At 40.7% G+C, this 15596-nt stretch overlaps 1 protein-coding gene across 4 annotated transcripts in view; it reads left to right on the top strand.

Moving 5' to 3' along the window:
* Positions 1-200: 200 nt before the first annotated feature.
* Bank1 (B-cell scaffold protein with ankyrin repeats 1) overlaps positions 201-15596 on the top strand; it is a 270011-nt gene continuing 254615 nt past the window's right edge. For 2 of the 4 annotated variants that reach the window (XM_017591004.3, XM_039102804.2), the window contains exon 1: positions 201-563. In XM_017591004.3, coding sequence (XP_017446493.1) covers positions 494-563 — 70 coding nt within the window. In that variant the 5' untranslated portion in view covers positions 201-493. The remainder of the gene's footprint in view (positions 564-15596) is intronic. The other 2 variants (XM_039102806.2, NM_001047918.2) reach the window with 2 other exon arrangements.

The raw sequence follows: 15596 nt of genomic DNA, 5'->3' as shown, positions 1-15596 counted from the left end.
TACGTCTCTGTCCCTGTGTCTCTATAACCCCTCTGCCAAGTAATTCCTTTAATAGAAGTCTACTTTCCGTGTCCCAGTCTTTCCGAAGGAAGGGTTAGTTTAGCAGAGAAACATAGAATAGAATAGAATAGAATAGAATAGAATAGAATAGAATAGAATAGAATAGAATAGAATAGAATAGAATAGAATAAGAAAGGCTACAAGCACCAGACCACCTGAGCTTAAAGATAGTCTGGGAGAAGAGGGCATCCTATGAGAACCCAAGACTCTGAAACTAAACAAGAGCAAGCCCTGGAACAATTTCACTTCCCCCAGCAAAGCCTAGCCCTACCCTTGCGGCCTGAGCCCAGGGGCTGCATTTCCGGCAACCTCAGGCCGCAGTCCCCAGGGTAGGAAGCAAGCTGCAGGGCCACCGACCAGCAGAGCTGAAGGTCTGCAGGGGAAGTTGCAGGCAGGGCTGGCCACTGCAGTTCCCAGGCTCCAACCTCCCGCAATGCTTCCTGTGGCTTCTGGCACTGGGGGCAGCAGCCCAGATCTCTTCCAGGTTGGCCTAGCGCCTCCAGGTGGGTGGTCTCATGTTTGTCAGGGCTTTGGGCGGAGGGTACAAGATGACCCGGGAGTCTTTCTGATACCAAGGACCACCACTAGATAGTTTGTCCTGGGAGTCACTAAGTCCAGGGTGTCTTTAAATGGGGTTTCTCTACATTCCCCACTACTGCAAAACTGAAGGACTCTGCAGGCACGTTTTGTTCCGATGAGTCCTTTACTCAACGGGTGGGAGCTCATTTCCTAGTCCAGCTGCTTCCAACCCAGGTCTGTGCAAGGTCAGCAGACCTAGAACCTTCCCTGAGTGCTCCAAGAAGTGAACAGGCCTTTCAAAAATCACTTTGCATGCAGCTTTAATGCTAGATATCATCTAAAATGTTTATAAGCAGAGCAAAATGCCTCATTTGTACGTAGATGCTTGCCTGTTCTCCAGCCCCAGGCCGGTCCGTATAGAGCTACCTGCCTACCTCCCTGCATCCAGGAACTCCTAAAGGAGAAAAAGTTAACTTGGTTGACTATGCGAATGAGTTTATGTTTTTTCAAATGACTGTTAATGGTGGTTGCTTTGAGTTCCTTTCGGTTTTATTTTCAAATGCGTTTATGGGTCCTAGAAAAAGCATTAAAAACTGTTAGCTTTTATAAAGAAATTTTGCCAGAATATTAATATTATTATAGTTGTTCCTGATGAGATATGCAGCAAGAAATTATAGCCTGAAATTATTTTAATTTGCTAATCAGAATTAAGTTTCTCGTAGCATTTTATTTTTATTTTATTAATTCATCTATTTATTTTAGGAAGGGTCATTTTAACTTTAGTTGTTTTAGGATCTGATGCACAGATGTGAACAGCTGTTTTTCAGGTAAAATGGGAGATGTATTTATTACAATGGAGGATGGCCTGAGATGCTCTGGGACCAGTGATGTGGCAACTCTGTTCCGTTTTAAATGCTGGGCATTGGCATTCATTCGGTATCACTGTGTAGCTCAGGGTCTGGGGCAAATTAGCCTTTGCCAGCAAACAGGCAGAAACAAGCCATCTTTTGGAGCTTGAACAAGGGACCTCTTTTGTAATTTCTGCTTAACAATTGAGTTAAATAGAATATGTTGGAAGATGCCTTTTGTTTCCCTGAACCTCATGTTAGTGTCTGGAGACGGTGATTATTTTGAGCAACATGGGGAAAGTGAGGAAACTTCCATGTCTTGCTGAGTGTTCTTGCTCCTCTGTGCATTTCTCCTCATCTCTTTGGTCCTTCTTAATACAGCATTTAGCACTTTCTTCAGTTGTTTCCTTATGGACAGGAAAGTCCTCCCCTCCCCCAAAGGGCAGAGGGTACTATTTTGACTTAACTTAGGCCCAATTCATTAATGCAAGTAGTCTTCTGAGTAAACCAGTTCTCTTTGTATTAGTTAAATTTGTTGTTCTACAGTTTTGTAAGTGTATACAACACATAGGGCCCAGTCTCATCCTCCGCCCACCCCACCCCCATCTTTCTTTCCCCACACCCCCAATCTCGATTCTGTGTTCATGTCTACTGATTTCATTTTGTGACACTCAGAGATTAATCTGGTCCCACGTAACCATGAGTTTAAAACTATCTTTGGTGGCTGGTCACTCAGTATTAGGTACCCAATTCAAGAAGGTGACTCTTGTCTCCCAGACGGAGGAAGGGCTCACAGGGCCTCCTAACCTCTTGGTCCTGTTTATGAAGTGGAGATGCTGTGAGGCATTATTCTCAGCACAGGGTTGACTTTAGCTCAATGTGCTGCAGGGAGGGAGGGAGGGGCTCACTTAGGTCAGCAGCATCCCTTCTGAGAAGAGAAGACTGGGGCTATCTCTCTCACAAGCAGGATCAGAGGAAGGCCATTCACTCATCCATTACACAGCCGCCATGTGTCTCCTCACTAGAGCCGTGTGTCAAAAGGTATGAATGGCAAATATGCTTTGACACCCATGAAGAAGTGAGCCAGCAGTGAACACATCTACACATCTTGTCATCAGAGTCATAGTCACCATTATGTATCTAGTTAGCCCTTCAGTGGCAGATGGTAAGGTTTAATAATCAAGACTAAAGCGACAGTCTGACCAGTAGACAAAATGTGCAGTGAATGGGACTTGGGTTTTAGAATGTATCTTTTGATTTATATTTAACTAGATATGGTCAAATAATGTCTTGAAAAGGGATCCTGTCTCTGTTTCATCCTGAAGCAAATGCTTTTAAATTTTTTTTGTAAAACAAAAATGCTAATGCCAGGAGTGGTGGTACACTTTGAGTTTAAGGCCAGCCTGGTCTACAGAGCGAGTTCCAGGACAACTATGGCTGCACAAAGAAACACTGTCTTGAAAACCAAACAAACAAACAGAAAAACAATACAACAAACCAAAACCAAACCAAATCAAACCAATATCCAACCAAAACAAAAGACCAAAAACCTTCTACCTTCCTTCAGAGCTATCAATTAAAGTCCAAATTATTTGTCCCATACCTTAAAAAGTTGGCATTATTCATTATTTGACCACGTGAAAGCAGAAAACATTAAAGATTAGAAGCACTGTGTATCTCTACCCACAGTGTGCTCTGTGCGTAGCCACAACCTTTGTGGAACACAGCGGCCTCAGTGTGTCCCTCTACATTCAGAGGATTTACAGCTCTTTCACTAACTATAATCTGGGTTTATCCTCCTAAGCGAACCCCTGACTCCACTCTGGTGTCAGGCAAAACTTTACTTGGAATAAGGTACCAATTAGGTCACTTGGTCTGAGAATTAAACAAGGAAACTCCTTCAGACAGTTTTCACTCAGGCGTGAATAATTCAGTAATGTGTAAACACTAAAGAGGTGAGGCCCAAGCATCAGAGGTGTTAGGGTGACCCTGGAGTAGCAGAGGGACTTTTCTTCTGCACACACTTTAATGAGCACTGCCTACCTCTGATGCCTCCAGACACAGACTGTCTCAGACCCAGCTTCTGACTTAGCTTCACTGTGATCACGGGCAACCCTTGTCAGTAGCTTATGAAAAAGTAAAATGCAGAGAAACAGTAACACACGTTTGGAAGTTGTCTTTGAGAAATAAAAGAGAGCATGCAGGTGACATCCCCATTAGGGCGCCATAGATGTTTCTTTAGTTCTTAGATCATTCTGTAATAGGCTGTGTTTACCTATTTGAAAGATAAGTTCTTGCTGGGCATCAGGGTTTAGGCTGTTAGTACCCAGGAATGGTAGGCTGAGGTGAGGGGTGAGCCTGGGCTACATAAAGATTTCAGGGCACCTGAGCTGATGATGAAACCGGGTCTCAAACAAATAGAGAAGCAAAGAGTTTACATTAAGAAACGTTCCCGTCTGGTTTGGTCGACAACTCAATGACGAAGCAACTTGAGAGCGGGGAAATTTAGAAGGCACGACTTCCTGTGTGAGGTGCTGCCATGTCTGTGGGAAAGTGCGTGGTTAGCACTTCTAGGAAAAGAAGCAGAGGTATCCACAGTGAGAAGAACCAAGAGCAGATGGATCCAAAGAGTATGAAAATGGAGCAGTTTTCACAAAATTAAAACAGGAATTTAATAGGTCAAAGTGAGCGCACGATCTACTTTCCCTCCTCACAGAGTACCAGTTGTGACCCAGTTTGACTCATATATAATATAGGTGAAAGTACGTTTCAAAACACTGGAATATTTTTAAATGGTTTGAAGAGGAATAGCCTGCTTTCTCAAAATATTTACTGCAGGTATAAAAATAAAAACTTCCAGTCTAATCCAGGAATGGTAGCATACATAGGCCTTTTGATCCCAACAGGAGGGAGACAGAGGCAGGAAGGTCAATTTGAATTCATGGCCAGCCTGGTCAACTTAGTGAGATCCGGGACAGCTAGGGCTACACAGTGAGACTCGTGTCTTTTAAGAAAACCCTATCTAAAGTAAGGAGCATGTTATATATCCTGGGGGAAGGGAGGGCGGTTCAGTGCCTCAGTGGGTAAAGCCATTTACCGACAAACCTACTGACCTTGGCAATATCTAGAACCCATATGGTAGAAGGAGAGAGCCGACTCCAGCAGTTATCCTCTGTCCCTTATACACATACACCATTCCACATACATACAGTGTACACGTGTTGAGACACAGTATACGTCCAAAGAAATTGAAAGTAAAGACCGTCGTCATTCTGGCCAAATATACGTTGTATATGTTACAAATGCTAACAGCTCTCTTGGTTGTTAACTAATTCTCTCAGTGCACTTGCTATTTTATTACATTATTTTTTGGTTGTAAAGTATCTCACAATGATTTTAGAAACAGCTTTGTATTTAACGTCTAAATATATAAAATGGCACCTATGTCTTACTGCAAGCATTCAGATGATCCAAGTGCTGAAAACTGTCGGATACTGTCTGGGATTAGCTGCGTCCCCCAGAGAACAACAATAAGCACATTAGACTTCCACACTACGGGGACTTCTATGTTTGTTTCAAGCATTGTGTGCTGAGTTCTTCCAGAAAAACAAACAGACAAACAAATAAACAAACAAACAACGAAAACTGAAAACCTTCCACAGTTTTGACTAGTAATTCCTCAGACCTTGTGGCTGTCCTTGAGTTTTGTTTTGCATCTAGATTGTTGAGTAAGTAATGCCTTTAATACTGTGTATTAGAGCTTCCTTTCTTTTAAGCTTCCCTGCCACGTTTGTTTGCACACTGGCAGATCTCACTGCTTCGTTTTTTATGTTCTGAGCCAAAAAGTACAAGAGTTGTTCCTGAGCAGTGAGTCTGTCCATCCTAGTCCCCTTCCTCTTCCTTCCCTCCTCCTCTTCTCCTCCCTATTCTTCTTCTCATTGTCCTCTTTTTCCCCTCCCCCATTTTTCTCTTCTTCCTTCTTTTTGGTTTGATACGTTGCTCTGAAGACAAAGCTGTTTTATACAGTTCTGGAAGTGTACACAACTACCTGGTCTATCTTACCCCCTCCACAAAAATCTCACTTTCATGTTCATGTCTACTGCTTTCATTTTGTGACCCACAGAGGTTAATCAGGTCCCATGTAACCATGAGTTTGGAGATATTCCTGGTGGCTGGTAACTTAGCAGTGGGTACCCAATTTAAGATAGTGATACCCCATCTCCCAGAGCAAGGTCCAGGGTCTCTTTACCTTTTGATCCTGTTTATTAAATGCTGATCATTTGTGTGAGACATTTCATAGATGCACTAATTGATTTTCAGTGTCAAACACTTATCCATTAAAAAATAAATACAAGTAACATTATAGTGATAGAACAGGTTATATTTAGGAATATGTATGTACACACACACACACACACACACACACACACACACACACACACACATGCTTATGTAATAACAGTGGAGAAAATTGCCATGAATTTGGAAGAGAGAAAGGTGGATATATAAGGAAGGTTTGGAAGAAGAAGAGGAGGCAGAAATGTTGTAATTAGGTTATAATCTCCAAAGTCCCACAAATGGACAGGAAAAAAAAATGTGATGTGAGCTTTGTGAACTTGTCACAACCTGGAATCCACTGGGAAGACTCTCCGTAAGATCTTATGTAAATTGTGACCTGGCCAGTAGGAGATTGCCTGAAACTGATGTGGCATCCCCTGTGTGACCCTAGTCTGAGGTTCTCTACACTATAAGAGCAGAGAGAACAAGCTGAGCACCAGAGAACATGTGTACATATCTCTCCTCTTGCAATGAGATCATTTGAAGCCCACACCTTGACTTTTCCAATGATGGACTGTGACCTGAAATTACAAACTAAATAACCTCTTTTCATCTCCAACTTGCCTTTTATTGGGTATTTTAAGATAGAAGCAAAACCAAAATGATAACAAGACAATTTCTAAGGCTCATGGAGTGGGAAACTGAAGGGAAACCAAAAGTGTAGAAAAGACCAACATGGCAGATATGAGGAAACTTCAAGACTGAAGCCTGAGCAATACTTAAGTTGAGATGTCAAGCAATTGGTTTCATATTAAGATCACAGATAGAGACAAAAAATTATGAAAATGCCATATTTGTGTTTGTTAACTTGTAATCACTGTGGCAAATATTGAGGAGAGAAAATGTCAAAGGAGAAAAGATTTATTTTGACCCATAGTTCCAGAGGCTCCATCCATACATGGTTGGATCCTCTGCCTATACCCTGTAGTGCACTCCTGACTTCTTCCTCTGGTAATTTCAGAGTTTCAAGTCTTATGTTGAGTTCCTTGACCCATTTAGAATTCTTTTCTTTTTTCAGCCAAGAGATAAGGATCTAGTTTCCATTCCTCTTCATATAGCTATCCAATATTCTCAGCATCATGTGTTGAAGAGGCTGTCTTTTCTCGAGTATGGGTGCTTGTTTCTTTGTTTGGTCATCTTCATCAAAACTGAGGTGGCTACATGGCACAGGATGTCACAGGCCATGTAAGGGAATCGACTGCTGAAGTTTTGCTAAATGAGCAGGTCGTTAGACTTCCTTCTAAATGCATACATTTATACTCATAGACGCATACAGTTCTTAGCCCTAGAAATGCCTTTCTTGGGGGTGAGTAGTAACCAGAGCAAAGAATCATTACAAATGGTGAGAATAAGAGTCCTACATGCAGCATCAGAATCCTCCACTCCAAAACCTGGGGGCTTGGCAGAGGACACGATGGGAAGCTGACGTAACGGACAGGGAAGAACAAATGCTATGAATACGTCATTCTCTTCTAGATATTGCGTGGCTGTTGCCATCATGAACACACAGCAGTTGTGACTGTCTCCTGTGAAAGGAGGAAGAATAAGAGGCAGGAAAGGGTCAGAGGGTTGGGCTGGGGGCAAGAGAAGACATGTATGAGGAAATCGTGATGGCAATGCACTGTTTGCAAGTGAGAAACTATCAGAAAAATTTAAACACTGATAAAAATGAAAGGGAAGTAAAGGAGATGGTCCATAGTGTTGGTATGGCTTAAAACTAACAGTTTAAGCCTAAGACCACATCTAGTGATTTAGGGGACGTTGGCAAGAAATCAAACAGTGATGCTTCAGTGCTGTCGGAATAGAAGGTTGAAGAATAAACTGTAGATGAGAAAGCAGCAGTGGCCAATAAGGGCTGCTTTTATAATACAGGGAAAGGCTCAAGAAATGGCTTAAGGAAGGGCATGGACATCAGAAAAATATCTTCTGTTAACATTGCAACGTCCTCAGAGTAGTTTTCTGTAGTTAATTTGTATTTATTTTAAATGGCTGAATTGAGATATAAAAATAACACGAGAAACTATTTGATCAGCTACTACTAGTCCATTCAAGGCTAGAATTTGAGTGTGGTTATCACTCCAATATCCCTCTCAATAAATCCAGAGGTTTGAAAATTTTTAAAAATATTTTGTTTGTATCTTTAAAGTCAGTGTGGCTCCAGCACTCAAATGCTGTTGGGATTTGCCAAAGGGGATCTTCCCCTGTGGAAAATTTCAGAAAGAATTCTGTTCATTCCACAAGGAGTCTCTTTTGGTGACTAGACTCTCTCATACGCCTAAGTATTCCTATTCCCCTGCTGACCTTCCTCCTCTCTTGTGTTCTTCCCTGATTCTGGAACTCAGGTGTGTATGGCTGCATGTATAACCGTGTGTGTGTGTGTGTGTGTGTGTGTGTGTGTGTGCGTATGACTGTCTATATGAATGTGTCTGACTGTGTATAGTGTATGGCTGCATGTATGACTATGTGTATGAATGGGTGTGTGTGAATGTATGTGTATGAGTGGGTATGTGTGACTAGGCGAGTGTATATGTATCTATGTGTGTGGCTGTGTGTGACTGTATTTATATGTGAGTGATGTCTATATGAGTGAGATTGTGTGTGTATAAGAGAGAGACTGTGTGTATAAGTGTGTGTGTGATTGTGTGTGTAATATGTGTGTATGTATATGTGTATGTGAGACTGTGTGACTGTGTATGTATTTGTGTGGCTGTATGTGTGACTGTCTATGTATGCATGTGTGAGTGTGTGTGCATGTCTGTATTGTGTGTGCATGTGCAAGTATTCATGTATAAGTGTGTGTGTGTGTGTGTGTGTGTGTGTGGTGTGTGTGGTGTATATGTGTGTGAATGTGGGGGGTGGGCCTTACTAGGGCAAACTGTTAAATTGTCCCAAGCTGCTTTTTTTATAGATAATCTCTTTTTATCCAGATTGGAGTGCTTGCATCATCATTTTTATCTCCCTGTCTCACAGGCTTCATCAACACTTCTCTTCTATCACAATCACTTGATCAGATCTTCATTTCTGAATAAATCCATCCAACTACACTCAGTCATTGTGTCTGAATCCAAGAGGTGGATAGTGTTGCCTAAAACCCAATATGGTGAAGTCAGTGATTATGTGTTTAGGTAAATCTTGTTACATGCTTGGTAAGAGATGATAATAAAAGGGAGAACAAAATTGTATTTCTTCAGAAGGAACTATAGTGCCATTTTCCTGTGGCTCAAAATGATATATTCTTATGCACGCCATACCTACTGGATACAAACCTCTCTGCTGTGTGGCTCAACACCATAATCACTATACTCGGAGCCATGAAGAACTTGAAATGTTGGTTTTCTTAAGCTAAAATATGCCATAAATATTAAATAAAAGCTTTCAAAGACAATATAAAAATAAAAGGTGTACTCTCCCACCAACTTTAACATGTTAAAATCACATGGTGAATTGATTGGTTTAAATAAATATCTCTGGAGATCAAGCCTTGGAGCATAGGTGGCACTGTGTAATTGATATGGCTGTGACTAGGTGAGTATGTAGACAGCCATGTGGAACATTCCAATGGATGACCAATAATTTCCTCTTTGATGGTGGAGGCCGGAAGCATTGGAACTCAGATTTACTGGGTTTTATTCCTTCAGGACTCTGTCCTTGAAACTGTGTTCTGTAACAGATATGTTTCCTATAATAAGCATGCTGTGGTGTACTAAGTCTTAAACACATGCATGTTAGGACACTGTCATCGAAGAAATTCTGTGACTAACAATTCTTCTATAGTTTGCTCTAACACAGTGCATCAGAATCATATTTGATTTTAGATACATTGTTACTCCCCTCTGGTATAGAAATACATTATTTTCTGCACAGTTATCATCTTTGTTAAAGGCAAATAGTTCTTCAGTGGAGGCTTCCTTTTGCTACAAATCTAGGCTCTTCTGTTGTTTTCTTCAGCACTGTGCCCAAGATGATGTCAGTACAGTTCTGAGTCCTTCTTGTCTGTCGCATTTTGAGTGAGAGGGAAGGAAGGTTAAAATAGAAATGAAAGCCAGAGTGATGCTGGGATGGGGGAGCATGTTGACTGGCTGGGTAGGGCACACACACTATTTTAGGTCTAAGTCCTTAGTGACAAGGTCCAACAACTTGGGGTAGCAGTGGGATGTACTACAGACAGAAAGGAGACTCAGAAGACAATGGCGTGTTAAGGAAAATGAGGTCTGAGAATGAAAGGAAACGAGATCCTGAGTATGAAAAACATTTGGGTATATATGTTTTCGCAGGTCGTGTTTAAACAGCGGACACATACCTAAACCCCATCGTGAAATGGACTTTGAAGGGATTTTCACATTAAACTGTAAAAACCTGCAACCGTGTCCTTAGTTATATAAGATCTGTAGCATATCATCATTTAAAAATGTGATGTCATTCCCTAAAACATTCTAGAATTAAGGACAATCTGATTAGAGTAGCCACAGGCAGCGTGTTTCCTCATTAGACATGTTCATCTCTAAACCACATGTGTGAGGAGAATATACCAACCGTGAAGTGCCACTCAAATCTATTATTCTTGCAATCTTTTCCTACCTAAAATAGTTGCAACTAATCACTGCAATAAATTTAAGGAGATAATACATTTTATGTTTTGTAGGATAACTTAACAGGCCACGTAGAAGCAACATAATACCACAATAACTTTTGTTACTTCAAATAAATAGAGAGGATGTTCCTTCAAGGAGAGAGAGGATCTGGCTCCAGTTCTGTCAGGATAACCACAGTCAGGATGCTGGTTCAGCCAGGAGGAGTGACAGAGCTAATTACATTCTTGAAAACGGATACAGTTGGAGTCATTTTCTGAACCTCTTTTTTTGTGGGGGGGTTGTTTGTATTTTGAGTTCCACATTTCTGAATATTCTCAGAATACTGGTATTTCCTCATTTGACTTGTCTTTTTTTTTTTTTTTTTGGTTCTTTTTTTCGGAGCTGGGGACCGAACCCAGGGCCTTGCGCTTCCTAGGCAAATGCTCTACCACTGAGCTAAATCCCCAACCCCAGACTTGTCTTTTTTAAAGTGTTTCCTTATACCCAAAACCTTCCTTTCATTAGGCAAAGAACGTAGAAGAAAGAAAGGAAGAATACCACAATGCCTTTAGTAGCAAGATAATTTAAGCCATTTCTCAATAGTAAATTAACACTAATTTGATAATAATACTTTAGTTATTTTTACTGAGATATGCATAACCTTTTAATATAACACAATTTTTATCAATTGGGGACATGTTCCAGTCTAAATAAATAACCAAAAGGATAGACTTGAAAGGCAGATGCAGGGGCTGGGGATTTAGCTCAGTGCTAGAGCGCTTACCTAGGAAGCGCAAGGCCCTGGGTTCGGTCCCCAGCTCCGAAAAAAAAAAAAAAAGAACCAAAAAAAAAAAAAAAAAGAAAGGCAGATGCAATCTAGTCACCTGTGTTATTTAGAATGTTAGCACATATTGCTTTTATTTTTCTGAAATATATAAAACAAGAACATGACAGAAAACATGTAATCACAAGGTATGTTATGAAACACTCATAGTCTCTGTTGTCTAGGTTTTAATTTTTATGTCTTTTTATCAATTTAAATGATGTGTTTATTGTACTGGTCCTGTAAAAAAATTAGAACCTTGCTTATGCTAGGCACATACTGTAATGTTGAGTTAAATCTCAGCCTCTCTTGTTTGTTTCAGTAGGCTCATCTTTGTAGCTTTAATCTAATTAGTACTTGTTTGCTTTGTGTGGCTACTTGGTGAATTATCATCCAAGAGCTGAAAATCCACAACAACTTACCCCTTCCCCCAAAACAATAAGCCACCCCTTCATTTAAAATTAGGATTCATTAATCTAATGATGGAATCCTGATTACTATAGGAAATATGTTTGGTGTTTGATCAGGACTTACTCTGTCACTGACTGACCATAACCTCTTGCAAGCAGCAGTCCTCTCTGATTCCAACGAGGGCATATGGAGGATCACATCCGTTGTTCATGATGATGATTGATTCAAATTAGTGACGGAATTGATACTCTTACCAGAAGAAGGGGATAGAGTGAAAGGAGCTTTAGTAGATGAGAACAAGTGCACTAAAGACTACACGGCCTCATATGGGATACTTATGTGTTTCTTATTTATTCTTCAAGGATCCTTTTTTTTCCACCTTCTTTGTTGGACTGTGATCGTCATGTGCTATTATGTGCTATTCTTACGTGAAACAAGAACGGGGCAATGTAAGCAGATCTGGTGCAGAGAGGTCCGAATTACTCACTGGTGAGAACTAGTTAGTAGGGGCAAATAGCAGCTGAGTGTTTTCTCCTATGCCCAGGCATGACTTCTTATGCATGGCTGCTCTTCCGAGAAAGTCACCACTCCTTTCTAAGGGCAGCTACCAGCACCCACCATTCCCTGAGGGCCATACTTCACCAGCCGCACTCATTTTCACGACTCCTACTCTAGATTTGACTTCATCAGTCCTTTTCTTCTTAGTCATACACTTTCTGTTTAAGAAGAAGAGCATCTGTGAGATGGTTAAATGGATAAAGGAACTTGTAACCAAGGCTGATGACCTTGGTTTAACATCTGATGACCTGAATTTGATCCCTGGGTCTCACATTGTGGAGGAAAAGAAGAACCTCTTGCTAGTCGCCCTTGACTTCCACATGCGTACCTCTGTCCAAGAAAAAGGAAAAAAAGCAAAGAGTAATGAGTAATATCCATCAATTGATTTAAATTTTTACACACACACACACACACACACACACACATATATATATATATATTTCTTATATGCAATGCTATATGATAAGGCTATTTTCACATAAGTACATATTGCCCATTGAACAACCTCCCACTACCCCATTTGCTTTCTCTTTCCTCTTCCCCTCCAATGAGTTCCTTTGCTCCCTAAATTGGTTTCACTTCTATTTCCGTGCTATACTTACACATACATGGTTTTATGTGTCTATTTAGAATCCAGAACTACATACAAGAGAAAGCACTAGATAATGTCTTCTGAGACTAGTTGAACATAATAATTATTATAACCAGTTGCGTCTGTTTGCCCCAAAATGAATACCTTCATGTTTGAAGCATTCCAGTGTACAGATGGGAAATCAAATGCAGTTGAAAGCATTGTGGCTAAGGAGGCTGTGAGTGTGTTAGCTGTCTCTTTCCTTGGTGGCACTGGAGTTCTTACAGTCACAGGAGAATGTCTAGATCACAGATGGTCCCTGTAGTGATCCAGGTAGGAGATATACTCTGAGGCAATGGACTCTCCTCTTCTATTACTCCCTGTCACTGTGTCTCCAGACCTTTGTACGTCATACAGAAATGGTTTTTTGGTGTTTTTGTGTGTTTTGGGTTTTTTGACATCTTTTCTTGTATTGGATATGTTTTATTTACATTTCAAATGTTATCCCCTTTCCCGTTTTCCCATCCAGAAACCCACTGTCTCCCCCTGCTTCTATGAGGGTGTTCCCCAACCCACCCACCCATGCAGAACTTCTGGAGAAATCACACCTCATCTCCAGTTGCATTACAGAGCAATAGTGATTTAAAAAAAAAAACCTGTATGGTATTGGTGCAGAGAGGCAGGTACATCAGTGGAACAGAATTGAAGACCCAGAAATGAACCCACACACCTATGATCACTTGATTTTTGACAAAGGAGCCAAAATCATCCAATGGAGAAAAGACAAATGGTGCTGGATCAACTGGCAGTCAGCATGTGGAAGGGTGCAAATCGATCCGTCCATTCTTATCACCTTGTACAAAGCTCAAGTCCAAGTGGATCAAGGACCTCCACATAAAACCACAAATGTTTTCCAAAGGCGATTTCCCTCTCCAGAGAATCAAGATGTGTCCTCAGTTACTGCCTACACATGTCACACACACACACACACACACACACACACACACACACACACACACACACACACACACACACACTGATGCTCTAATGGTTTAACTCTTCAAGGTCTTACAGTTATGCAATTTTGTAGGTGAGGGATTTAGGTACAGGATTTAGGTACAGGATTTAGGTACAGGATTTAGGTACAGGATTTAGGTACAGGAGGGCCATTGTTTGCTTCATGTCAATATAAGCTTGTGATGATAAAACTGTCAAAGAATCTGGGAAGCCTGAATCCAAGACCTTGACCCGATTTTCAGTTTGTCTCTGAAAGATACTTATTTCATTCTCACACAACTACTTAACCCCTGCCCATACCAGGAAGTTACCCAACCCATCTGGACTTCTCATTTTTTTTTTTTAGCAGTTAGTACTTGCTGTAATAGGAAAGTTTTTTGTTTTATAAGATGATACTGTTAACTAAATGAACATTATCACAGGGACACTCTTTACAAGAACCAATAAACATAGCTTCCAAATGATTATTGCAGAAAGGAAAGTTTTGTTTTCTCAAAGTGCTTGTAAGTGAATGAGGTAGCAGAAAGAACTACGATGCGATGCTAGAAAAACGTGTTTTTAATGACGGCCATTGGGGTATTTAAAATCATCAGAGCTGTAATACAGATGTGATTAAAACACGCTGTAAAATGTTAGCAATAAAGAGTCCTTTAGAAACCCACTGTTTCTAATTTGCATCTGCCTAATGTTTGGCATCCTCAAAGGAATTTCCAAACCCCTACTAATTGACTCTTAGAAAATCCTTCTAATGTATCATTTGCTTTGACTCAATGCGAAAACTAAACAATGATCATTTAAGCTATTTAATCAGCGTTCTCCGACAAACACGGAAGAGCAGCAGCAAGCCGCCGCATATGTGTCTGTTTTAGTCAGAAGGCTTCAGGATAGGGGCAGAAGGAACTAGAGCTAAAGAAGTTTTCAGATCGTGTGCTAGACAGGGATCCCTCAAATACAATGGTAGAGAATTCCCTTCCTGGTCCTGTGAATATGTCAGGTCAAGTGTGGAAGAAAGATCGAGGCTGTGGATGGAGGGAAGAAGGGCAATAGCTGCCTTTGAGCTGGAGACCTCTCGGGCACGGTCTAGAAGGGGCCAGCGCAATCGCAGTGTCCTAAGGTGAATACAACAGAACCAGAGGACCGGCTGCCCGGGAAGGGCTTGAGAAATGTCTCTGGCTTGAAGGCTGAAGTTGGGGCCCAGAGCCACAAACGGTGATGTCTTCTAGAAGGCAGGAAATGAGATTAAGTGGATTCTTTTCTAAGGCCACCAGAATGAACTTAACCTTGTCCATGGCTGAAAATAGGCCACACGGCCCCCTTTCACCTAGTAAACTAGCTTTAAACATTTGTGTTACTGCTCCATATTTAGAAGTTGGTGTGGCAGCAATGGGAAACAAACAAATCTCTCCACAGCCTTGAACTCTACAAAGAGGGTGTACCTAGTATGACTCACAAACGCAACCTGGCCATCAGGCATTCACGTTCTAGTCTGGCTGCAAAACTGAAGCAAGAAGATAGAAGCATTGATAAAATATAAAGAACAGATCAATGAAACTCTTAGAGTCTCTTTGGCAATGTTCGTTATGGGGAGATTTTTTTATGAAATTCACAGTATCTTAATGTTCAGAGAAAAGAAAGGCTTATCCTGGCTGGCTCATAATATATAAAACCACATGATAAAGCTTTTTGTGTTATATAATAGAAGTATCATATGTATGTAAGGGTATAATATACCAGAGTCATTCACTCTAAATAATTATTGATATCACTTGTCATGAATTTTAAGAATAAATATGTTCATGTGTGTGTATATATATATATTCTTTTATATATATTCTTATATATGATATATCGTGTTTATGGTCCTTCAATCTTCAATTTAC

Source organism: Rattus norvegicus, chromosome 2 (assembly GCF_036323735.1).
Source record: "Rattus norvegicus strain BN/NHsdMcwi chromosome 2, GRCr8, whole genome shotgun sequence".
In the NCBI taxonomy this organism is placed as follows: domain Eukaryota; kingdom Metazoa; phylum Chordata; class Mammalia; order Rodentia; family Muridae; genus Rattus; species Rattus norvegicus.
This window is presented reverse-complemented; position numbering and strand designations above follow the sequence as displayed.